General features: G+C 45.3%; 1 protein-coding gene across 1 annotated transcript in view; it reads right to left on the bottom strand.

The window, feature by feature from the left end:
- COL9A2 (collagen type IX alpha 2 chain) overlaps nucleotides 1–24,586 on the bottom strand; it is a 51,257-nt gene that overhangs the window by 9,334 nt on the left and 17,337 nt on the right. Inside the window, exons 11-27 of the mRNA XM_028738983.2 lie at nucleotides 24,072–24,128; nucleotides 21,694–21,747; nucleotides 20,566–20,619; nucleotides 18,813–18,866; nucleotides 18,607–18,660; nucleotides 16,543–16,596; nucleotides 14,155–14,208; nucleotides 13,925–13,978; nucleotides 11,890–11,943; nucleotides 10,467–10,511; nucleotides 10,197–10,250; nucleotides 8,753–8,806; nucleotides 7,896–7,949; nucleotides 5,587–5,658; nucleotides 4,443–4,478; nucleotides 3,109–3,153; nucleotides 38–70 (exon numbers count right to left, since the gene is read on the bottom strand). Coding sequence (XP_028594816.2) covers nucleotides 38–70; nucleotides 3,109–3,153; nucleotides 4,443–4,478; nucleotides 5,587–5,658; nucleotides 7,896–7,949; nucleotides 8,753–8,806; nucleotides 10,197–10,250; nucleotides 10,467–10,511; nucleotides 11,890–11,943; nucleotides 13,925–13,978; nucleotides 14,155–14,208; nucleotides 16,543–16,596; nucleotides 18,607–18,660; nucleotides 18,813–18,866; nucleotides 20,566–20,619; nucleotides 21,694–21,747; nucleotides 24,072–24,128 — 882 coding nt within the window. The remainder of the gene's footprint in view (nucleotides 1–37; nucleotides 71–3,108; nucleotides 3,154–4,442; nucleotides 4,479–5,586; nucleotides 5,659–7,895; nucleotides 7,950–8,752; nucleotides 8,807–10,196; nucleotides 10,251–10,466; nucleotides 10,512–11,889; nucleotides 11,944–13,924; nucleotides 13,979–14,154; nucleotides 14,209–16,542; nucleotides 16,597–18,606; nucleotides 18,661–18,812; nucleotides 18,867–20,565; nucleotides 20,620–21,693; nucleotides 21,748–24,071; nucleotides 24,129–24,586) is intronic.

Genomic DNA, 24,586 nt, shown 5'->3' with positions numbered 1-24,586 from the left:
TGCTAAAGGAAATGCATATTTGTTTGCAAATAATCACCTGTCCCTTTGGTCCTGGCTCACCCGATTCACCCTACAGATGAAAAGCAGAGACCAAAAATAAAGATCATCCACTGTTTTTTCTTAACAGCTTGCTTGGGCAATCTCTAAACATCAGTTGAGAAAAACTCCCTATGTATATTTCATTCACACCATAATCAACGGTCTGCCAAAATTGGCAGTGGGCAGCACTGCTCTGCAGTGGTTCAAATCCTACTTGGATGGACTTGACTAAGATTTCTCCATGTTGTCTGACTTACTTTGAGTTTTATCAGGTTTTCCTATTTTACACACAGAAGTTCAATTAAAACCTGCCAATGGATTGGTAATTTGACAGTGTTCTTTTACATAAACTCTGTATATGTCCCATTCTCTGATAAATTTTTCATCTGCAACATCTCTAAACCTTGCTGATAATCTCACCGGTTCAGCATATTCCCTTAATTTGTTTAGCCAATCTGATTTAGATGGTATAGCCTCTCCTTTCCAATCTTTTGCAATTAAGATTCTGGCTGCTACAGTGGCATACATAAAGATTCTCCTGAACTTTTTTGGAATTTCATGACCCATAATTCCTAGAAGGAAGGCTTCAAGTTTTTTAGGGAAAGAGCATTTGAACATTTTCTTAAGCTCGTTGTAAATCATTTCCCAAAACTGTCTAATCTTTTTACAGTTCCACCACATGTGGATCCATGTGCCTATTTAAAGAACTTATTCAGGGAATGCAATGGAAGGATCGGAGGTCAAGTTAAATTGAATTACAAAACATGTAATTTTAAATTAAATTACAAAACATGTAAAACAAAGCAAGTATCAATTAAGGAATGAAAGATTGTATACTCTTATTTTTATTTTATTTTCAACATCAACCGATCGTTTTTGTTATGTTATGCAATTTTCAACCCAACCAATAAAGCATTTATTTATTTTTTTAAAAGAATCCTACTTGGGACGGTCGCTGTCAGAGGGTGGTGTTTGGGGAGTGTTGATCAGTCCCATGGAGCTTTCAATGTGGAGTTCTACAGCATTTGCTTTTATCCCCCATGTTGTTTAACATCTACATGAAATCACTGAGTGGGGTCATCCAGAGTTTGGAATACATTGTCAGCAATATGCTGATGACACACAGCTCTACTTCTCCTTTACATCTGCAGGAGTGGCAGTGGATGCGCTGGACCGATGGTCTTGCCTTGGTAATGGACTGAATGAGAGCCAACAAACTGAAGCTCAATCCAGATAAGACTGAGACACTGCTAGTGAGCGGTTCCCTAAACCCGATGGATGGGAGGTTTCCTGCTCTTGAGGGGGTTACACTCTCTCTGAAGGAGTAGATGTGCAGCTTGAGGGTACTTCTCAGGTGGTCTCAGTGGCACTGAGTACCTTCCATCAGCTTTGGCTGGTGGCCCAGCTCAGCTGCTCCCCTATCTGGAGAGAGATAACCTAACTTCTGTTGTCTATGCTCTGGTAACCTCTAGGTTAGATTACTGCAATACATTATACATGGGGCTGCTTTTGAAGAGAGTACAGAATACCAGCTGGTGCCTAATTCAGCAGCCGGGCTGCTCAACAGGGCAAGACCTTGGTCATGTGCTTCAACAGGTGTGATTAGTCCAGCTGCTTTTATTTTGTTGTTGTTGTTTAGTCGTTTAGTCGTGTCCGACTCTTTGTGACCCCATGGACCAGAGCACGCCAGGCACCTCTGTCCTCCACTATCTCCGGCAGTTTGGTCAAACTCATGCTGGTAACCTCGAAAACACTATCCAACCATCTCGTCCTCTGTCGCCCCCTTCTCCTTGTGCCCTCCATCTTTTCCAGCATCAGTGTCTTCTCCAGGGAGTCTTCTCTTCTCATGAGGTGGCCAAAGTACTGGAGCCTCAGCTTCACGATCTGTCCTTCCAGTGAGCACTCAGGGCTGATTTCCTTAAGAATGGATGTTTTTGATCTTCTTGCAGTCCATGGGACTCTCAAGAGTCTTCTCCAGCACCATAATTCAAAAGCATCAATTCTTCGGCGATCAGCCTTCTTTATGGTCCAGCTCTCACTTCCATACATCACTACTGGGAAAACCATGGCTTTAACTATATGGACCTTTGCTTTTATTTAGAGTAGGGCAATAGCTTTGGGTTAAACCACAGAGCCTAGGACTTGCCGATCAGAAGGTCAGCGGTTCGAATCCCCGTGATGGGGTGAGCTCCCATTGCTCGGTCCCTGCTCCTGCCAACCTAGCCGTTCAAAAGCATGTCAAAGTGCAAGCAGATAAACAGGTACTACTCCGGCGGGAAGGTAAACAGTGTTTCCGTGCGCTGCTCTGGTTTGCCAGAAGCGGCTTAGCCATGCTGGCCACATGACCTGGAAGCTGTACACTGGCTCCCTTGGCCAATAAAGCGAGATGAGCGCTGCAACCCCAGAGTTGGTCACGACTGGACCTAATGGTCAGGGATCCCTTTACCTTTACCTAATAGCTTTGGGCTTCAAGCCCGTTTTCTGACAGAAGCACTCCCTAGCTGCCTACTGTTTGCTGCTAAATATGCTGTTTGCAGTAAATAGCACTGACAAAAAGGAGTCAGAAGGGAACTTTTCAGAAAGGACACAAGGATGCTGTAAGGCGTCTAACTGGTGGCCCTTCAGATGTTTCCAGCTCCCAGCTCCCATCACCCCTGACCATTGGTCATGCTGGCTGGGGCTGATTGGAGCTGGAACCCAACAACATCTGGGAATACCACAGGTTCCTCATCCCTGTCATAAGGCCATAACTGAGCCAGCTCCAAAAATTCTGACAAAAAGGAGTCAGAAGGGAACTTTTCAGAAAGGACACAAGGATGCTGTAAGGCGTCTAACTGGTGGCCCTTCAGATGTTTCCAGCTCCCAGCTCCCATCACCCCTGACCATTGGTCATGCTGGCTGGGGCTGATTGGAGCTGGAACCCAACAACATCTGGGAATACCACAGGTTCCTCATCCCTGTCATAAGGCCATAACTGAGCCAGCTCCAAAAATTGCTCTACAACATTCTACCCACCAGACAATGTTGGCTTTTGCAAGTCAAGAAGCACAGTTTTGGCAACTTTCTTACCTTCTCTCCCTTCTCCCCCGGAAGGCCTTCAACGCCAGGATCTCCCTATAAGGAAGGAACAATAGCTTTATTTTCTGGCCAGAATAGCAAATGATCATCCCAAAACTAACCCTTCCTGTTTCCTCTCAGTGCTCCACTCCCTCATGTCTTGCGCGCGCCTTTGTCTCTGAATTGCTATGAAGTCCAGTCTTTTACCAGCCTAGGCTGAGCACCAACTGAAGCCACTAGTGCACAAGAGATAGCTTGGCCATGGTAATCTATGCTCTGGCAACCTGGCATTTGGAGAAATGCAATGCATTGTATATGGGGCACCCTTTGAAGACAATCCAGAAACTGCAGTTCAGAATATACTGCGGAGGTGGCCCTTCAGTGAGGTGAGGTGAAGCCATTTGCCTCAAGCGGCAGATCCAACCTCCTCTCCGCCCCTGCCCTGCCACTGTGCTGCTACCAGCTCTGCCGGGGCTTTGCCAATGCAGCTGCCACAGCGCTGTTGCCCTCCCTGCTGCCACTGTGCCCTCACCACTGCACTCTTGCAGCCACAGACGAGGGTGCAGTTGTGGTGGCGGGGCAGTGGCATCACAGGCATGATGGTGGAGGCAGGGAGGGGGGAAGTGCAGGGGCCTGGATCTGTGGCAGCAGTGGCAGGGCATTTTGCCTACAGTGGCAAAGCATCTCAGACTAGCACTGGTCACACAGGGCCAGGTGGCAGGTTCATGCCTTAGTCTATTTCCCAGCTCAGTTCAAAGTGGTGTCTGTTATCTTTAAACCCCTCCCTAGTTGAAAAGCGAGATACCTGGTGGGCTGCCTTCCTGACACCAACGCCCTTAGCTACTGAGGTCGTCATCTGAGGCTCTTCTCTAGATTCCTCTGACTAGAGGGTCTTTTCAACTGTATGTCTTGCCTTTTGAAGACCCTCCTCAGGGAAACTCACCTGGCACTCACACTGCTTCCTTTTAGGCCCTGGGGATATGTCCCCCCCCAACCTTTATCTTCCAGGCCTTCTAGATATTTTAGCTTTTCTAGATTTGTTGGGATCTTCCAGACAACCTAAGCTGGTGGGGTTTTGCCTGCCTTATTTACTTACTGAGTGACTAGGTTTTATCTCCTACTATTTGTCATGTTATTGATTTTTATGGATTAATTGCATAAGACTTTTTAATATGGTTTGTTAGCTACCCTCTGGGAGCATTTTATACTCAAGGTGCGAGATGAAAAATATAATTAATAAAATATGGCAAAAGTAGAAGGCAGTAAATTTCCAGCTGCTCACACCAATGTAACCCTATAAACAGAGCAGTAAAAAAAACAGACAAAAATTAATCATAAAGACTTACAATGTCACCTTTGGGCCCAATTTTTCCTGGAAAGCCCTAGAGCAGACAAGAGGGAAATGCTGAGATTCAAGAGATGCTGAATTCTATATAAATTTCCAGTAATAGACCACCCACTCCAGCTTTTCACTGGAGATAGAAAAGACAAATGACTCATCAGCCTCTCAAAAACCTTCCACAAACCAGACCACAGTGTGTGCAGGCCCAGTTTCAACAGAAAAGGGGCTTGCAGAGTAAACACCAGTGAATCAAGCAAGATGCTCTAGCCCTTATGGCTAAGAAGATATGCCTGAAAATATGCTGATGATGGTGAAGACATCCATGAAGAGGGCATTTTGCAACTTAGGGGCTGTCACAGAGAATCCCCTTTCCCAGGTCACACACACCATGGACCTCTGAGGGAGGTGGAACTACCAAGAGGTCCCTTCTCCCTGCTGATCTGTACATTTGGAGGGGTCTGTAGAAGAAGAAGAAGAATTTGGATTTGATATTCCGCTTTATCACTACCCTAAGGAGTCTCAAAGCGGCTAACATTCTCCTTTCCCTTCCTCCCCCACAACAAACACTCTGTGAGGTGAGTGGGGCTAAGAGACTTCAAAGAAGTGTGACTGGCCCAAGGTCACCCAGCAGCTGCATGTGGAGGAGCGGAGACGTGAACCCGGTTCCCCAGATTACAAGTCTACCGCTCTTAACCACTACACCATACTGGCTCTCTGTAGAGAAGGAGGGGTCTATTAGATATTTGGGGCCTAAGTTGTTTAGGATTTTAAACACTAAGTTGGACCTGGAACTGAAGTGGAGTTAGAATCCCTGGTGTAGATCTGTACTTATGGATGCAGGCCGTCACATTGTATGGATCACCGTGTGGGAACTAGAGCTTTGGTTCATCTCAGTGGAACCCAGGCCTGGCATAAGAAGCCTGGTGCATTCTGGGAGATAGTCCTCTTTGCCTCCTCCCACCCATCCCCCATGTCCACATCTATTCAAAGTATGTGTGTTTATGCAAATCTGCTCCGTTTGCAGGATCTGGTCTAAAAGCGGCTTTGGAAGTTTCAAAACCTGCTGTCACATTTCCAGAGTTGCAGAAAAGCCAAGTGTGACTCCATCCTCAACACCACTCTGCTCAAAGAGTTAGAGACAATGGTACCTTGCCACCTTTAACTCCTGGGAGACCTTGTGGGCCTGGAATTCCTGGGGGGCCCTGCTCTCCTTTGGGACCCTGGAAATAAAGAAAAGGAGAAAACACATTAGGAGGAAAGTAAGCCACAGTGAAGAGGCTGATATCCTAGTCTGGCAGGGGTATCTCCCAGCCCTGCTTGGAAATGATGCCGGGGACTGAAAGTGGACATTCTGAATACAAAGCAGGTGTTCCACTCCTTCCACAATCATGGACCATGGGCTGCCTGCCACAAACAGAGATTGTCCAAGCATTTATTTATTTGGGAGTTATTTATACCCTGCCTACTAACCAAAGTTCTTGAGGCAGCTTACAATATATTTTAAAAAACAATAAAATAGTCACTGATACAACAGACACTACAGCAGGGTCAAAGTACAGTGGTATCTCGATTTTTGAACACAATCCGTTCCGGAAGACCATTCGAGTTCTGAAACATTTGAAAACCGAGGCACAGTTTCCCATAGAAAGCAATGCAAAATGGATTAATCCCTTCCAGACTTTTAAAATCAACCCCTAAAACAGCAATTTAACATGAATTTTACCATCTAACGATACCATAGGTCAGGGATGTCCAACCAGTAGATCGCGATCTACTGGTAGATCCCTGGCTGATCCTGGTAGATCGTGGGATCCTTATCGTGTACAAAAAGTTAGAATCATAGAATCATAGAGTTGGAAGAGACCACAAGGGCCATCGAGTCCAACCCCCTGCCAAGCAGGAAACACCATCAGAGCACTCCTGACATATGGTTGTCAAGCCTCTGCTTAAAGACCACCAAAGAAGGAGACTCCACCACACTCCTTGGCAGCAAATTCCACTGTCGAACAGCTCTTACTGTCAGGAAGTTCTTCCTAATGTTTAGGTGGAATCTTCTTTCTTGTAGTTTGGATCCATTGCTCCGTGTCCGCTTCTCTGGAGCAGCAGAAAACAGCCTTTCTCCCTCCTCTATGTGACATCCTTTTATATATTTGTACATGGCTATCAGATCACCCCGTAACCTCCTCTTCTCCAGGCTAAACATGCCCAGCTCCCTTAGCCGTTCCTCATAAGGCATCGTTTCCAGGCCTTTGACCATTTTGGTTGCCCTCCTCTGGACACGTTCGAGTTTGTCAGTGTCCTTCTTGAACTGTGGTGCCCAGAACTGGACACAGTACTCCAGGTGAGGTCTGACCAGAGCAGAATACAGTGGCACTATTACTTCCCTTGATCTAGATGCTATACTCCTATTGATGAGGCCCAGAACTGCATTGGCTTTTTTAGCTGCCGCGTCACATTGTTGGCTCATGTCAAGTTTGTGGTCAACCAAGACTCCTAGATCCTTTTCACATGTACTGCTCTCAAGCCAGGTGTCCCCCATCTTGTATTTGTGCCTCTCATTTTTTTTGCCCAAGTGCAATACTTTACATTTCTCCCTGTTAAAATTCATCTTGTTTGTTTTGGCCCAAGTTATGGAGGAAAGCTGAAAAACTCTGTGCAATCTCCCCCCCCCCCCCCAAAGCTCAACAGCTCTGGGCAATCCACTCACCCCATGCAAGCTCTTCTTCCCTCCAATGACAATGGGTAGATCACTGCCAGTTTTTTTTTTTATACTGAGAGTAGATCACAGTCTCTTGGGAGTTGGACATGCCTGCCATAGATCCACACAGTCACAAAAACAAATTGGTTGGAAGAGTGCTCCTGAGATGCAATGAGCACAAATATATTGCACCCAGTCACCAAATGAGCAACAATATCACCTCCGTGTTGTGCGGGTGCTTAGGACTCAACAGCCGACAGCTAGGCCTCCAGATTTCGCACTCAGCAGAAGCCGCATGGCATGTCCGACTTCTGAGGCGTGTTCGAAAACCAAAGCATTTAGTTCTGGGTTTACGGTGTTCGTAAACCAAAATGTTCGTCAACGGAGACATTTAAAAACCAAGGCACAACCGTATATACAAGTTGGCCTAGGACCTGGGAGACTTGAGTTCAGATCCCCACTCAGGTATGATGCTCCCTGGTTGACCTTGGGCCAAACACTTGCCTCACAGCCTACAGTACCTGACAGGGTTGGTGTGAGGATTAGATGAGGAGAGGGAGAACCATGTACGTCACCTTGAGCTCCTTGGAGAAAACAGTAGGATGAAAGTTTGATTCTTATGGTCTCTTCTGAGGTGAAACAGAGAGAGAAGTGCCCAGAGGGGAGACCACCATCCAACGGAGCTCTTGGAAAAGAGCTCTGGTTCTTTTTTCAGAAGAAATGCATTTGAATTCAAGGACTGAATTTATTCATACTCACCACTTTCCCCTGCACTCCTGGAGGACCCACTGGGCCTCTCTCACCCCGATCTCCCTGTGAAATAGAAGGGGAGAGGTCAAGATGTTCAATTCTGCTATAGTAAAGGTAAAGGTACCCCTGCCCGTACGGGCCAGTCTTGACAGACTCTAGGGTTGTGCACCCATCTCACTCAAGAGGCCAGGGGCCAGCGCTGTCCGCAGACACTTCCGGGTCACGTGGCCAGCGTGACAAAGCTGCATCTGGCGAGCCAGCGCAGCACACGGAAATGCCGTTTACCTTCCCGCCAGTAAGCGGTCCCTATTTATCTACTTGCACCCGGGGGTGCTTTTGAACTGCTAGGTTGGCAGGCGCTGGGACCCAGCAATGGGAGCGCACCCCGCCGCGGGGATTCGAACCACCGACCTTTCGATCGGCAAGCCCTAGGCGCTGAGGCTTTTACCCACAGCGCCACCCGCGTCCCTCCAATTCTGCCATAACCGTGAGCTAAATGTGTCCACAGGGAGCAAGACATCCTTCGCCCTGCCCGACAAGGCCTACACCAGCCTCCCCCAATCTAGAGGCTATTGGACTCTAACTAGCACCAGCCCCAGCCACCATGGCCAACAGTCAGGCATGATGGGAGTTGCAGTTGAGCAACATCATGCCGGCTGAGGAATGCTGGCCTGCATAAACCTCAGATTCTGAATGGAAAAATATCACACCCCCTGAAGCAAATACTCAACTTCGAGGAATCATCTGCCTCAACCGCAAAAGGCCCTAAGGATGCACTGATATTAGTTGAGCAATTCGGTGTACCCCACTCCCATAATGCCTCTACATTATCTGTACCTTAGAGGAATTCATTTTAAAAGACTTACTTTCACACCAGCGATCCCTTGCGGCCCTGCTTCTCCTTGAGGTCCTGGCTCACCCTGAATGGGGATGGCAGAACACACCAAATGAAGATCTGGTTTTAAGGAATGAACAGCCCCTTTTTGTGCATTGATGACAATTTGTGCTCAGGGCAGCGATACGCAATCCCACTTTCAATAATGTTTGTGACTGCAAAGGTTCTGGGGTGGACATACTGCTTCATTTCCATTCATTGCACGTCTTGCAAACTTTTTATACCGCTAACGCTCCAGTTAATTTCTCTGTACCACCTTTATTGTGCTATAGCACAAAAGTTCCCCTCCAGACAGCATGAATGTGGTAACAGCAGATAAGCATTGCAGAACAACTCACAAAGTGGAATACCATGAGGAGGGTCCAGTATAAATTCACCACTAGTTCACTATTATTGTGTCAATGACAGGTCACAGAATATATCTGCAAAACACAGCAGTACGAGACGTAAGTCTGGTGAGGCCTGAAGTCTGCTTTGTTGCAGGGCTGGGGGGAGGGGCAGGTAGAGAAAGATTACTTGGCCATGGAAGGAAGAATTACGGTAATTCAATATCATTATATTTGCACTTCTTTAAAAGCAGCACAGCCTTTACTTGCTTTTAAGAATTTGATAGGCTCGTGCTGCCCCCTGCTGTCCAAAGCAGGAAAGTGCAAGCACCAAAAGCAATGACTGCTTTGCCCTGGCACCTTTTTGCCATTCAAATGCAAGAATCTGATGTCCGCAGGTGAAGCCATATTGGACCTTCTCCCCCTGCAGTGGGGAGTAACAGAAGCCCAACTTCATTTATAAATGTTGAATATTTCCGTGGGATATAACCAAGGCAACTAACAGAAACCAAGCAACATAGAGCTGTCTACATATACAGTGGTACCTTGGGTTAAGTACTTAATTCGTTCCGGAGGTCCGTTCTTAACCTGAAACTGTTCTTAACCTGAAGCACCACTTTAGCTAATGGGGCCTCCTGCTGCCGCTGCGCCGCCGGAGCACAATTTTTGTTCTCATCCTGAAGCAAAGTTCTTAACCTGAAGCACTATTTCTGGGTTAGCGGAGTCTGTAACCTGAAGCGTATGTAACCTGAGGTACCACTGTACATTATTAACAGCAGAAGCATCATTAATGTAATAGAGTTTGTAAGTCCGAGTAGACTGCAATTTCTCTCACTGCCCAAAAAGCCCCCACAGCCTGCAAAAGAGAAAATAAGGGCAGCAGAAGTGAAGAAAGTGTATGTGAGAGACAGGGGGGGGGAATAAATAAAATGAATTAACAAGAAAAATGAGAAAGGGGGCAGGAAGCAAACGCCTACTGGATAAGCAAGGAAACCTCAGAGACTGGGATGTATTGCAGAGCTCTTAGTGTCTATGTTTTAAAGTTAAGGGACAAAATATAAATGGGGGCGGAGATCCCTTTTTACTTACAATTTTCCCAGGTGCCCCTGATGAGCCTGCCAGTCCACGACCCCCTGGTTCACCCTGTTTAAAACATCAAAAGACATAATTCAAAGCATTTGATGGTTCCCTGATCCATCAATGTGCCTATGGCGGCCATCTGTATACGGTTTATAACAGCCTTCCTGAAACTGTTGCCCTCTAGAGGTTTTGGACTACATCTCCCATCAGCCCCAACCAGGGGAAGGCTGGTTTAAAAGGAAAGAGGAGCAGGTAATATTATTAAGTCAAGGCACTCACCTTCTGTCCTGGGCCACCTTTGGTTCCAGGTGTGCCTGGCAAGCCCTGCGATAAAAAACAACAATAACAACAACAACCCCAAATTATCTGTTGTGTGTTAATTTAGTATTTATTATACCAGAATTTCTTGTCTTGTTTGGCCTGGCGAGGGGTGGGTTTCCAGGTCCAGATCCAAAGAGAAATTCCTTCTGAGACAAACTAGATAATGCATTAACACAGATGGTTGGAGGATGTGGCACTCAGCTAGATAAGCCACGTGGATCATTTTTATAAGCAGAGTTCTGCCAACATGTGGCAGCCTGGAGAGAGTGGTTAGAGTGTGGTGCTGATAATGCCAAGGTTGCAAGTTCAATTCCTGTGTGGGTCTGTTGCATAATCCTGCATTGCAGGGGGTTGGACTAGTTCAGGCATAGGCAAACTCGGCCCTCCAGATGTTTTTGAGACTACAATTCCCATCATCCCTGACTACTGGTCCTGTTAGCTAGGGATGATGGGAGTTGTAGTCCCAAAACATCTGGAGGGCCGAGTTTGCCTATGCCTGGACTAATTGATCCTCAGGGTCCATTCCACTTCTACAATTCTATGAATCTATGGTATGCTTATGGTTTGTTTTTTTAAAATGTTAAAATCATATCTTATTGGACATAAAGGTAAAGTGACCCCTGACCATTAGGTCCAGTCGTGGCTGACTCTGGGGTTGTGGTGCTCATCTTGCTTTATTGGCCAAGGGAGCCGGCGTACAGCTTCTGGGTAATGTGGCAAGCATGACTAAGCTGCTTCTGGCGAACCAGAGCAGTGCACAGAAAGGCCGTTTACCTTCCCTCTGGAGCGGTACCTATTTATCTACTCACACTTTGACATGCTTCCGAATTGCTAGGCTGGCAGGAGCAGGGACCGAGCAACGGGAGCTCACCCCGTCACGGGGATTCAAACCGCCGACCTTCTGATCAGCAAGTCCTAGGCTCTGTGGTTTAACCCACAGCGCCATATGTTCCCCTAATTGAGGACCTTTACAGCTATTGCTCAAATATCTAACAAAGGTGTAGTTCAGCAACAGCTGGAGAGTCAAGGTTTCCCCACTCCTGACCTAAGGAGCCTATCTCTGCAGCAGTTCCTGAGAACTCCCAGTTCCCATCCACAGCCACATTATCCGGTTAACCTGTCCATTTCAGCTAAAGATTTCCCAAACTACCCAGTAATATCCAATTTTCTAGTTCGAATCACAATCTTCACTGTTCCCAACACATATTCAATAAGAGCTTTACGATTACACAGACGAGAAGATGCTGTTTGTTTGTTTTAAATGAAATACAGCAGTGGCAGTTTTTCACCAATGGATAAATTGACTGGGCTGATTCTAAACTAGGAAGGTTGCCAAACTACCTTCAGGTGATATAATAAAATGATTTGAAATAATACTTACAGCTAAGCCTCGGTGGCCTGGAGGCCCTGGAAGACCTGGTTGCCCTGCACTTCCCTACAAGACAGAAGAATAGCCATTAATGGAAGGCAGGAAAGAATGAATCAAATATTGAGAAACAGCAAGATGGGACATGGTTGCAGCACTTACAATTTTGTCTTTAAAAAAAATAAAACTTCAATAGCTGTAGGAACACAACTCCAGGCTCACAGAAGGGAACACCATCTTACTGCTTATACAAAAAGGAGAATCATGGGATCTCACAGGGACCTAACATCAAGCAAAGGTCACACCAAGATCTCTTTGCAATCTGAAGACTGAACCAAATACAGTGGTGCCCCGCAAGACGAATGCCTCGCAAGACGAAAAACCCGCTAGACGAAAGGGTTTTCCGTTTTTGAGTTGCTTCGCAAGACGATTTTCCCTATGGGCTTGCTTCGCAAGACGAAAACGTCTTGCGAGTCTTGCGATTTTTTTTTCGCTCCCCCCCCCTTTTTCTAAGCCGCTAAGCCCCTTTTAGCCGCTAAGCCTTTAATAGCCGCTAATAGCGCTAATCCGCTAAGCTGCTAATAGCAAGACGAAAAAACCGCTAGACGAAGAGACTCGCGGAACGGATTATTTTCGTCTTGCGAGGCACCACTGTATTAAGAGGCTCCCAGTTTGAATGTTCCTCCTGCCAGAACTTGCTAAGTGGCCTCAGCCCAGCAATTCTCAACCTCAGTCCCCCAGTCTAGAATGTGGTGATATATTCTATAACTAGCATATAATAGTAACGGTAATACAAATGATAGTAGTAATAATATAATAGTAATACTTGCAGGGTTGTTGTAAGGACTACAGCTAGATACACTTTGAACATCTGAAAGCACTACACAAATGTTTATCATTTATCATTATATAATTCATACATAATATTGTGTTTTAATTATGGGTAATTCCAGTGATTTATGATATTTTAAAATGTTATAAGGTTAGTGTTAGCAAAATGAACTGTTCATTTAGATTATTAAGCAGGGTGCTTCCAATGTCAGTCCTACCCAGAAATGACCGATTGAAATTAATGGATGCAAGTATCTTAGGCCCATTAAGTTCAATGGGCCTACTCTTGAGTAGAACTTAGTTGGCTACAACCCATTACATATGAACCGAATTAGGATTAGACTCTTGGTTGTACTAATATGCATTGTTGTTGTTGTTGTATTGTTGTTCTGATGTCATGAACTACTTAGGGCACAATTATGGGGGTAAATAAAATAATAATACTGTTACAGCATCCCCAGCCCCTCTGTGGCCTAGTACACAAAAATTACCTGCAGGGGTTGTGATTCTGGGAATTGCTAAGCAAATACAAGCGATGTCTGGGCACCTGCGAGGCCTAACAACTAAAAGGACAACATGGGCTCTGTGTTGCTTAGCAACTGCTACAAAAGGGAAAGGGGAGGAGAACAGGCCCATTCAGACATGACATGGTTGCCAAACAGGAATGAGACTGGGAGTAGGTCTTGTGTAGTGGTGGCACCATAAAAAATATGGAGGGGAGGTGTCGCATGTGCTTAGTGGTTGTGAAGGGAGGACTTTGGTCCATACATTAGCTTTCTGAAAGAATATATATATAAATATATATACAGAGAGAGAGAGAGAGACTTGATAGGCATAGCACCCAGGCTGGATTTAGTTTTGATGAGGCCCTAAGCTACTGAATGTAATGGGGCCCTTTATATGTCCAACTGTCCTTTGTCAACAACAAATTGTCACTGGTTTTTTGTGTTGAATAAATGCTATATGGTAATTTACAGACCTAATAGATATCTAAAGCCATTTGCACTTAACAAAATATGTGATATTTTAGGGAGCAGGCTAGCAGGTGGGGCCCATTACTAACATCATAGGAGCCTACACAACACAAAACAAAACAAAACAAAACACTGTTGCTGTATGTAGACAAACAAGTTACAATTGTGACAGAACAATAAACAGCACGAAAGAAAATGCATACAGAACAAAGAGTCAATTACATTGTTTAAGGGCATCTTCTTACCTTCACCCCAGGAATACCTGGGGTGCCATCTTTGCCATCAATCCCAGGAAGACCCTACAGCAAAGGGGAAAGAAGTAAAATGTAATACTGTTTCTGGATGTTTACATGTTTTCAGTCAGTTTGGAAGCTGATTTACCCCAAGCAGGAAATCAAGGAATCTTACTTTCATCTTTCTCCCCCAAACACCATTGGACTCCCAAGATGGAGGTCAGAAAAAAGAAGATACTTACCTGTCCCCCTTTTGGCCCCATTCCTCCTTGAGGGCCCCTGAAACCACGAGCACCCTAAAAAAAGTAACCCCCCAGAAAGACCCATTGTTAATATACCAAGGAAATGACAACCACAAAAATCTGAATGAGCTTCTGGCTGTGGTTTCTGCACTGCTTTATAGCTGCCACCAACTGACCTGCCAAACTTTAACAAGACATTGAATGTGAAGAAAATCAATGGCTGGCTTTTGACTGCAAGAAGGAAGGGAGTTCCTGTGGCATTAAATTCCTCTGGGGTTTCGATCGTCAAGTAGCTGCACATTGTACCGGAAATCAAAAGCATAGCTGTGAACCGATGCTACCAATTAGCTAAGTGCAACTAAAAGCCACCAATTTTTATTTTTTTTTAATAACCTATCATAATAGTACCTTAAATGCATGGTGCTGATGGGGCTGAAGGTTCAACTGGCCATAGCCAGTCCAATATGTTTTGGCACCTGAGGCAAACCACACAATGGCGCCCCTCCCACTACCTGGGAAGAAGGGACAACAGGAGGAATCAAATCACCCTGACCCAACGATTGAAGTGGGAATCGAAGACTGTGGGGGGCGGGGAACGACACCAATCTGAAACCCACTGGCTGGGTGCAGAGCCCATGTGTCTGCAGAGGGCTGCTCCCGTCATTACACTAGGGGTGGAAAGAGACCAGCAGTGCCACTTATTCACTGAGGGGCTGATGCAGAGGTGTGGGGGGGGGGACTGCTGTGGAGAAGGCAGATCCAGCCTTCAAAGAGCGTGCCGCAGCTTTCGTCACCACCATGGCAGCGGCGGTGGCAACAGACAGTGCTTTCCTGGGAGGCCAGATCTGCTGCTCCTGTGGATCCTGCTGCCTAAGGCAGTTGTTTCACCTTGCCTCGTGGATGGGCTGGCCCCAAGCTGCCAGTCTCATCAACTTTAGAATCTGGACCAGGAGGAGGGTGCCATTTTGTTTTTCACCTCAGGCAGCAAAATGTCTTAGGCTGGCCCCAGGGAGTGTGTGTGTGAGAGAGAGGAGGAAAGTAGTTGGATAAATTTCAAAAGCAAGATTCATGCTACAAGTTTAGACTCCAACTCCCCCCTCTTCAGCTACAGCAGGGAGGCTGGAATCCCACTAATCCCGTTTGTACTGAAGGCAAGTCAACATGCATCTTGATGATGGCTGAGTTAATGAGCCAGTGGAACCTGGAAGGAGCTGCGGTTTTTGTTGCCCCGGTGAAATAAAGAGGGAAGGAGCGGTATTGTTCAAACATCACAGTTGGGGGGAGGGAAGCATAGGTCAAAAAGCTTTTCCCTTCAGGTTCTTGGGAGAGTTTCAAAAAGCAATTTCAGATGTAGATGGGGAGCAGATTACAGAACTAATTCTAATTGGACATGCCCTGCCGTCTCTAAGAGGCCCGGTTCCAAGTGAATTTCCAGTGCTATTAGGAACATGGGAAGTCAGACCCTTGGTCCATCCAGCTCAGCGCTGTCTCCCATGATTGGCAGCAGGCACCTTTCCCAGTCCTACCTAGTGATGCCACTGGGGATGGAGCCTGGGACCTCCTGTATGCAAAGAGATGCTCTGCCACTGAGTGACAGCCCTTGCCTCGGTCCAGTATATCTGAAGGAGCGTCTCCACCCCCATCATTCTACCCGGACACTGAGGTCCAGCGCCAAGGGCCTTCTGGCAGTTCCCTCACTGCGAGAAGCCAAGTTACAGGGAACCAGGCAGAGGACCTTCTCAGCAGTGGCACCCACCCTGTGGAACACCCTCCCCACCAGATGTCAAAGAGAACAACAACTACCAGACTTTTAGAAGACATCTGAAGGCAGCCCTGTTTAGGGAAGCTTTTAATGTTTGATGCATTACTGTATTTTAATATTTTGTTGGAAGCCGCCCAGAGTGGCTGGGGAAACCCAGCCAGATGGGTGGGGTATAAATAAATAATTGTTGTTGTTGTTGTTGTTGTTGTTGTTGTTGTTGTTGTTGTTGTTGTTGTTATCATTGCCACTATTGCTATTACTATTTTCACATCTAGAAGAGCCAAATTCAAATTCCCTTTCAGCCGTAAAACTGGCATGGATCCACTGCCTAGCCTACCCTCACAGGGTTCTTGCAAGGATAAAGGGGTTAGGGAGAGAAATAGATGCTCTGCTGCCCTGAGAGCCTTACAGGAAGGACGGGACATATAACTGAAATATCTAAAATCAATGAAATAAATTAATGAAATTGAAGTGGGAGTTGTCACACGCTCTTGAGCCCCTGGGATAGGGTGGTATAGTGTGGATTTATCAAGAAATCAAAAAAAAGGTCAAAGGAGCACCCTTATCATGAAACTGCTTATCTCCTGATGATTCAACTGAATGCTGCAGTGAAATGTTTTACTCACAAGGTCTCCCTTCTCGCCAGCCTGTCCTGGTGGCCCCCTGGGTCCTTCTTCACCCTACAACAAATATTTTATGGTTAAAATAGAAAATGAAAAAGAAAGTGAACATTTTCAAGCCTTCCTAAAATTAACACGTGGCATTAATATTGCAGGCAGTTTACTGAGATATCATAAACCGGTCAGTGGCAACAGAGGTTTTTAGGTTTTTTAAAAAACCAAATTAAAGAGGAGCAGGGATATGGGCTGACCTTTTCAATGCCAATGAACTTGGGTGACACTGCACTGATTCCACAACACATCCAACTATCTCAAAGCACTCTAATAATCCTTTTCAGGGAACATGGACTCCAACATGGATCCTTCTAAAGTACCTGAAGCCTGATTCAATTTGTTTATGGAGAGCCAGAGAGCTGGGAAGAGCTTCTGATTCCAGGTGATTATGGATAGACAACTTGCATCTTTTGAGAGTGGGGGAGTAAAGTGGCTAATCCTGTAATCCCTATGCTTGCTAAATTGAGAGTAAACCCCATTGCTAATGAGTCTGATTGTGCAGTAAGTGTGAGAGCTCCAAACCAAGAAGTTCCTGGTTTAAAAGAAACAAACAAAAAACCTTAATCACAAACATACTTAGGCAAGCCACTGTCATTTTAAGGCCCAATACTTCTTCCCCCACATCTAAGATATGCAAATAACACAAAATAACCAGCATCAGGCTGTACAGTTCATTATTTCTTCCTCATTTTTCTGTCAAAGCAATCCAAGTGGCATATATCTATGTGTTAATTAAATATATATCAATAAAGGAGCACACAAAAAACCCAGCAACTGTTAAATCACCCAAAAGACAGCAACAGGAAATGGTAGAATTAGCCCCATTTGACCATCTTTGTGAGGTTACAAGACTCTGAAAAAGACTTAACACGGATACCCCCTAGAAAAAAGTTTAACTGGTTAACAACAGACCAAACACAAAATGTGAACACTGGTGGAGGAAGGAGGTGTGGTGGGTGCAGCCCGCCCCAGGTGTCATCCCGGGGGGGGGGGTGACATCACCACCCCGCCCCCCTGGGGCGCTAGCCCCGCCCCCAGGTGCACAGCATGCGTGCTGCTCCAGGTGCCAGAGCAGCTAGCTCCGCCTCTGAATGTGAAGCAGAAGGTTAGCTGAACACTTTGAACACTTTACAGCACGCACTTTGAAAATTTGAAATGTACACCATAAATGCAATGATTTATTGAAACCCTTGAGGGAGCCACTATTTGAGTTTAAGAAATGGCTGCATTACATGCTGTATTAACCATGTTCGCTAGTTCAAAAGAGAGCAGGGCAAAATGTTGTTTCTAGCATCTTTTATGAATGCTTCTTTCAGGGCCGGTAACTCCTACGAGTTTCTTTTAGCGTGTGGTGCAGAGTGGAACATGGGTAAACAGCCAAGCCCTGTGGCCCAGGAGAAGTTGTGTGGTGTCAGGGAACTGATGTCCTTTGATGTCCAGCTCCTGGGACATCTGCTCAGATTATCCTCTAAGAAAACTCCTCTGGCAAAAACCAAGGAAGAGACTTCCGCACCCACAATCCAGTTTCCATCCATGATGTCAAAGGCAGTAGCGTGCAGTCAGTGGACATGGGGAACTAGGCTAGACCCCTAAATTAGAGTATTAAAGCTTGGTGCCTCCTTCCCAAAGTCTGGGACACTTCTGCCCAGCTAAAGGAGGGAGGCTTGATGCTCCAATTTGATCCAAGAGCCCTTCCTCCACCTTCCCAAAGCCCATCTGGCTTTGGGAAGGGGGCAACAAGGCTCCAACATCCTGTCAGAGGCCTGGTGCTTCCTTCCCAAAGCCTTTGAAGCTTCTGCCTGGCTTAAGGAGGGAGGCACAATGCTCACACGTGCGATGTCAGGACATCCCCCTCCCCTGCTAATCACCCTCGCAAGATGGCGCCTCTGGCCCTAACTGTTCCCCTATGAAAAATTTCACCACATGCCACTGGTCAAAGGGCTCAAAATGGGACCATAGTGAATGTATAGGGTTAACCAGAAAAACAAACCAAAAAATGAAGAATAAATGAGTTACCGGTGGCCCTGCAGCGCCAATGGTTCCAATCATGCCTTTATAACCTTGAGGGCCCTATGCAAACACAGAGTGAAAAGAAGCAGACATTAAGATTCATAGCAAACTCTTTGTGCTCCGATGACAAAAGTAAACCCCCCAAATGGTGTCCTGCTGAGTTGTGACATCATCAGCTCATTCACCATTTCCCTTCTGCCTAGTGTACCTACAATCTCTCCTTTGGGGCCTGCCATTCCAGGATATCCTCTGAGACCTTGTGGGCCCTGGAAAGAAAAGGAAACCAAGCCTGGATTAATTACCTTACTTCTGGGTGAGGTCTCATCTCGCAGCTAAAGCTGTTCAAACCCCCACCCCATCTGTCATCTTGAAAAATATCCATCCATGGATGAAGCGTGGGAAGTCATTACCCGTAAAGATTAATCACCAGTTTCCTCGCCACCTTTTCTGTCTGATTCACTGATTATCACCTAATGCTGATATTTCCTGCCCACAACCCCATACAGGAGTCGAGACATTAGTTTAATGATTATATTAAGTGAAAGGACCATAACATTTACTCAAGCAAAGACAAAGTTTCCACCCGTCTTCAACAAAGAATTCCGTCCTGTTAATTCCTTCTTATCACCAAAGCAGAAGAGCTTTGAACTAATGAATTCGGTGGGAAAGTGAGCTCTTTGTAGACCCTGAGAGCAGAATGCCTCAATGGTAATGCGATAAACTAAGATGGATTGGCCAAGAATACAGTCCCAAATTGACCCTCCTCCCACTTTGCCTTTGAACTCTAGAGTCTGCCTATATGATACACCCCACATGTCAAAAAGTGATCACTGGTAAGTAATCAGGCTCTGACTGTTAAGAATTATGGTCCTTCCCAGACTGTCACTATTTCAGGGTGGAATTAAATCTGTTACAAGTTGTAGGTGATTTTGAGAGACCTTGCGCAACAAAGGTGTTTCCCCAAAAGACTGGACTTTCTGAGATTAGAAAAGTGATAGGGAAATGAACCAGAATGTGAGAAAGAACCTGCTTTGATGCAGGTACTCTAACCTAAGGTTATCAGATGCCCCTGTTTTCCGGGGACAGTCTCCGGATTTACACATCAGTCCCCATACAAAATCCATTGAAGTTGAAAAGTTTCCCCGGATTCATTGAAAAAAATCTGGTAACCTCGCTACAAACAAATCAGGATGAATGCTCAATAAACAGGTCATCTGGAAGTGCCCTGCAAAGGCAGTTCCAGAAGCAAGCAGTGAAAGCAGCAGGGGATTGCAGGCTGCATTCCAAACACGAAAAGCATTATATACAGTTTACAGCTCAAGCCTGTACATAACTATTCAGAAGTAAATTTTATTGAGTCCAATGGACTCACACCACAGGTGGGTAATAAATAAAACAGTGCTATGTGTATAATATGAAGCTTAAAAACAAGCAAACAAAGCCTTATTTAGTTCCCCACTCGCTCACCTCACCGCCCCCCCAATATGCCTAGACTGAAGCGGCTACATCATAAGCATATTTTTCTCCCGCCATTTTTTCCCCTTTGGCAATTAGCAAGTAGAGAAACTAAAAACAGAAACCATTAACCTAATACCAAGTAAAAATGAAGGTTATATTAATTAACCTCATAAACGGTATGGAAGTCTCAATATTATCTAATACAGGGGTATAAACAATAGCATATCTGGTCCCCTGTGGTAAGGAATGAACATCTCTCTAGGTGACCAGGTGAGGTTGTATGTGAACAGATACACTAGTAAACCCTTTCGTGGACTTATTTGCACAACCGAACATGCAGGAATAAAAGAGGAAATCCGTATTTCTAGAAAAAAGTGTCCATATTAATACAGTTAATATAATTACACTGACCTGGTGGAAAGACAAAATACAACATATAAATTATGTCCCCACAGGTCTAAGATGAAAACAAGAACATTAAGAAACAGAAATAAATAAATACGTTACGGGAGGGCCAGGAATGCCTTGTTCTCCAGAGAGGCCCACATCACCCTTCGGACCCTGAGGAAATGAAATTAAATTAAAATACATACATACATACATACATACATACATAACAGGAAGATGTCAGAGCTACAAGTGAAACAAAAACGCAAAAACCAGCTTTGAAATGTGGACTTTAAGCTGTACATTTGATTCTATGGTAGAATGGAAAGGAATTTAGGAAATCTACATTCAATTCTATGCTGTCAAGATGCAATAGGTCTTCCCTCATCAACCTACACAAGTCTGCCTTTATCCTTGCCCTTGGTATTGCCATGCTATTTTCATGTCTTCCCTTGCTACTTTCTGCCTTAAAAAAAATCTTCATCCCACAACTTCTTTTTATCTGCTTCTCTCTTTTCCAACACCTAACACTGAAACTGTTTCCGTTGGGTTGCCATATGTCCTCTTTTTCCAGGACACGTCCTCTTTTTCATGGGTAGAGTCATCATAGCGATTCAAAGGTAAAACTAGAAGTCGGTAAATGTGTCTTCTTTTTTGCTCTTCAAAATATGGCAACCCTGTTGCTATTTTGCAGGTGGGATTCAACCTTATAAAATTTTAAAATAATAAAGGAAGCAGGTTTGGTGTTCATGTGCTTCCATAAAAAAAACAAAAACCACCCAGCCTTTTCGCTGTAAGGAAAGTGACAGGAAATCAAATGGGGTGATAACCATCACTTGACACAATGTAGTATAACTTCCACACACACTTTGTGAAAACAAATCAGGGTGGATGTTCAATAAAAAGGTCGCCTGGAAGATCCCTAAGACCATGCCAACAACACTCTAAATATGAAGATCTCAGAACCCAGGGCTGGTTCACACATGATGTGGTGTTTCTTTATGTTTAAAGGATCTACACATGGGGGGGAAATGGAGTAGATCAGAACAGCCTTAATTTTGCAAATGTACACATAAACTTCACGGGGAGCCCAGATTAGATAGAGGTTCCAGCTGAATGTAATTCCAGTTGCCAGGCTGGGTTTGCTGTTGTGTACTGTGTGAAAAGCACTTCAGTTGCCCAGGCTGCACCTTTCTTCTTAAAATCAACTACAGGTACTGTGAAGAGATAGACCAAGTATGTACTCACTGGTCTGCCCTGTCTGCCAGGCTCTCCCAGAGCTCCAGGACGGCCTTTGTGTCCCTATAGAGAAAGAGAGCCAACATTTTAAAGGCTGCCTGAGTCTCAGATAGAATGAATAGTTTCCTTCTCTATAATCAAACAGCATGCCACCTCTCCAACCAATTACGATGCGATTTGCTAGTGGTTGTTACATGGGGTTTGACCACACGAATGCACACACGCGCAGACAGAGACGAGAGAGAGAGTTCTCAGGCATACCAATAAGAAGTCCAAGCATATCCCAAACACATTTTCACAACTCCAAGCACAAGGACAGAAAGAAAGAAAGAAAGAAAGAAAGAAAGAAAGAAAGACCAGCTACAATGGCTAGAAAATTTGTTTTGAAATTTCAAAAAGATGGGTATCAGATAAAGCAATGACATACCAGGATTATTTTATTTAAAGAAGCAACAAACTCACAGAGCAGAAAAAGGTATAGCAGATGCCACTATAGGGGAATCTTGGCCCTCTATTTCGTGTTGGACTACAGTTCCCATCATCCTTGACCACTAGCCATGCTGGCTTGGGCTGATGGAAACTGAAGCCCAACAGCATCTAGAGGGCAACAGGTTCCCTATCCCTGCATGAGAAGATAAATTACAGCATCACAGCTACAGCAGTGCCTAGCAGCCACCTCTAGAGGGCCATTTCCATCATGTTGCTTAGCAACCACAATGGACAGGTGCTCCATAGACTGTGTTCCCTTAGCAACCATCGTTATAAGCAGAGACGGAGAGAGAGCCACCATGTTTTTGTGGCCTAATAACCACCACAGAAAAAGAATGGAGTACTGCCATTTCTGTGTGGGCCTAGCTCACCATTTGAGAGAGAGAATGGGCAAACAGTGCTCGTTTGCCTATTATTTCAGCCTTTGCCAACCTGGTGCCATCCAGTCTGATGACTGGGCATGCTGGCAGAGACTGATGGGAGTTGTAGTCCAACCACATCTGAAGGGCAACAGGTTGGTGAAGGCTGTATTATTTAATAAGGTTTGAGCAGGGAGGTAGCTACTGTATGTTAGTCTCTTGAAGAAGCAACCGTTTTCTAGTACCTTAAAATCTGACCAATTTGTTATGGCAAAATGCTTTCATGGCCCAGAATCAACTCCAACAGAAACATCTGATGATTATACTCTAGTTCCACAAAAGCTTATGCCACCATAAATCTGCTCTAGTCTTTTGAGGTCCTACAAGACTCTTTGCTGTTTTCATTAATACAAGTTTTGTAACCTATCCTTCCTCAAGAGTTATTGTTGCCTCACAACAACCCTGTGTAGCAGATTGTCCTGAGAAACAGCAGCTTGCTGGCTTCAGTGAACTGTATGTGACTGAGCAGGGATTTGAACGTGTATCCCACATCCCAATCCAACCCTCTGCAAAGCAGTGTAACTTAAATAACACAGATGGAGTCCAAAGAGGGGGGGAAATCCTGCTAACACTTTACAGAGGAAATGGAACAAGAACAGTATAATGAGAGAAGAAACAGAGAGGTTTTCTCTTCCTCACTTCAGGCCTTGGGTTGTATGAAGTGTTAGGGGAGGGGTAGTACCTCTGGTGGGGGATATGATGTGCTCCTTCTGGGGTAGTTTGTCCCCTTTTGGTCCCCACCCTGCACTCAGCTCTCTTTTGTGGCTCCTAGAAGCTTTCAGCATGCGACAGTGGCCACACCCCGGGAAATGGCTTCGAGACCAATAGTGGGTTCAATGGTCAACAAGGCAATTTCTGCACATGCTGTAGAGTGAAGTGAGGGGCAGATAGGGCTTGTCTACCTGGGAAGGAAAACTCTGATCCCAAACCTCCTACACAAATTCGGAGTGGAGTCCCTAAGATATTTGGATGGCATCTTGTACACCTCCTTCTGGCAACTCCTGCTGCCAAGCTGGTGTCAAACATATTGCCAGGATTTTGGTATTTCTGTTAGTGACAATGACAGTAGAAAGTGATAGCTAATTCAGGTTCATTCACCTCAGCATTCAAGGGTATGTGGATTGATTAGCTATCTAAGAGCAGCTGTCCAAGATTCCCCAACTCCTTGAGGTTACCATAAGAAGAAGAGGAGGAAGAGTTTGGATTTGATATCCCGCTTTATCACTACCCGAAGGAGTCTCAAAGCGGCTAACATTCTCTTTTCCCTTCCTCCCCCACAACAAACACTCTGTGAGGTGAGTGGGGCTGAGAGACTTCAAAGAAGTGTGACTGGCCCAAGGTCACCCAGCAGCTGCATGTGGAGGAGTAGAGACGCAAACCCAGTTCCCCAGATTACGAGACTACCGCTCTTAACCACTACACCACACTGGCTCTCTCCCATAACCACTATCAACCCCAAAACAACATGTAATGCTTTACCTTCAAGCCCTGTAATCCCTGAGGGCCTTTGGGTCCAGCTGGGCAGTTGGTTGGACACTGTGTGGAGAGAAAAGGGAGGGAAGAGGAGATTAGAGGTCTGTCTCAACTGAGAAGGAATTTAGCAGCTAGGGATAAACACAAGCTAGTCCTCCTAAAGCCCACATTACCTGGGCTTTCACAAGATCTCCAGGTAGTATCCTCCTCCAGGAACCTTACAGTGATAAACTAATAGGTTTATACATGGCCTTATTTTTTGTGAGGGGCAAAGAGGAGGAGAACATCAGGACAAGCAAAGAGAGTTGATGAGGAATCCTCCTGTTTTCACAGTGACGAACCAGATGCAGGACCTGAGAACAGCATCACTCTGCCCACTTGCAATTCCCAGTAATGGGTATTCAGAGGTATTACTGCCTCTGACGGTGGGCGTAGAACATAGCCATCATAGTTAGTACACTATCCTCCTGCATTTGTCTAGTCTTCTTCTAAAGTTGGTGGCCATCAATATACTGTACAAC

Source organism: Podarcis muralis, chromosome 7 (genome assembly GCF_964188315.1).
Source record: "Podarcis muralis chromosome 7, rPodMur119.hap1.1, whole genome shotgun sequence".
Lineage (NCBI taxonomy): Eukaryota > Metazoa > Chordata > Lepidosauria > Squamata > Lacertidae > Podarcis > Podarcis muralis.
The sequence above is the reverse complement of the archived record's forward strand: the minus strand, read 5'-3'. Positions and strand labels throughout refer to the sequence as shown.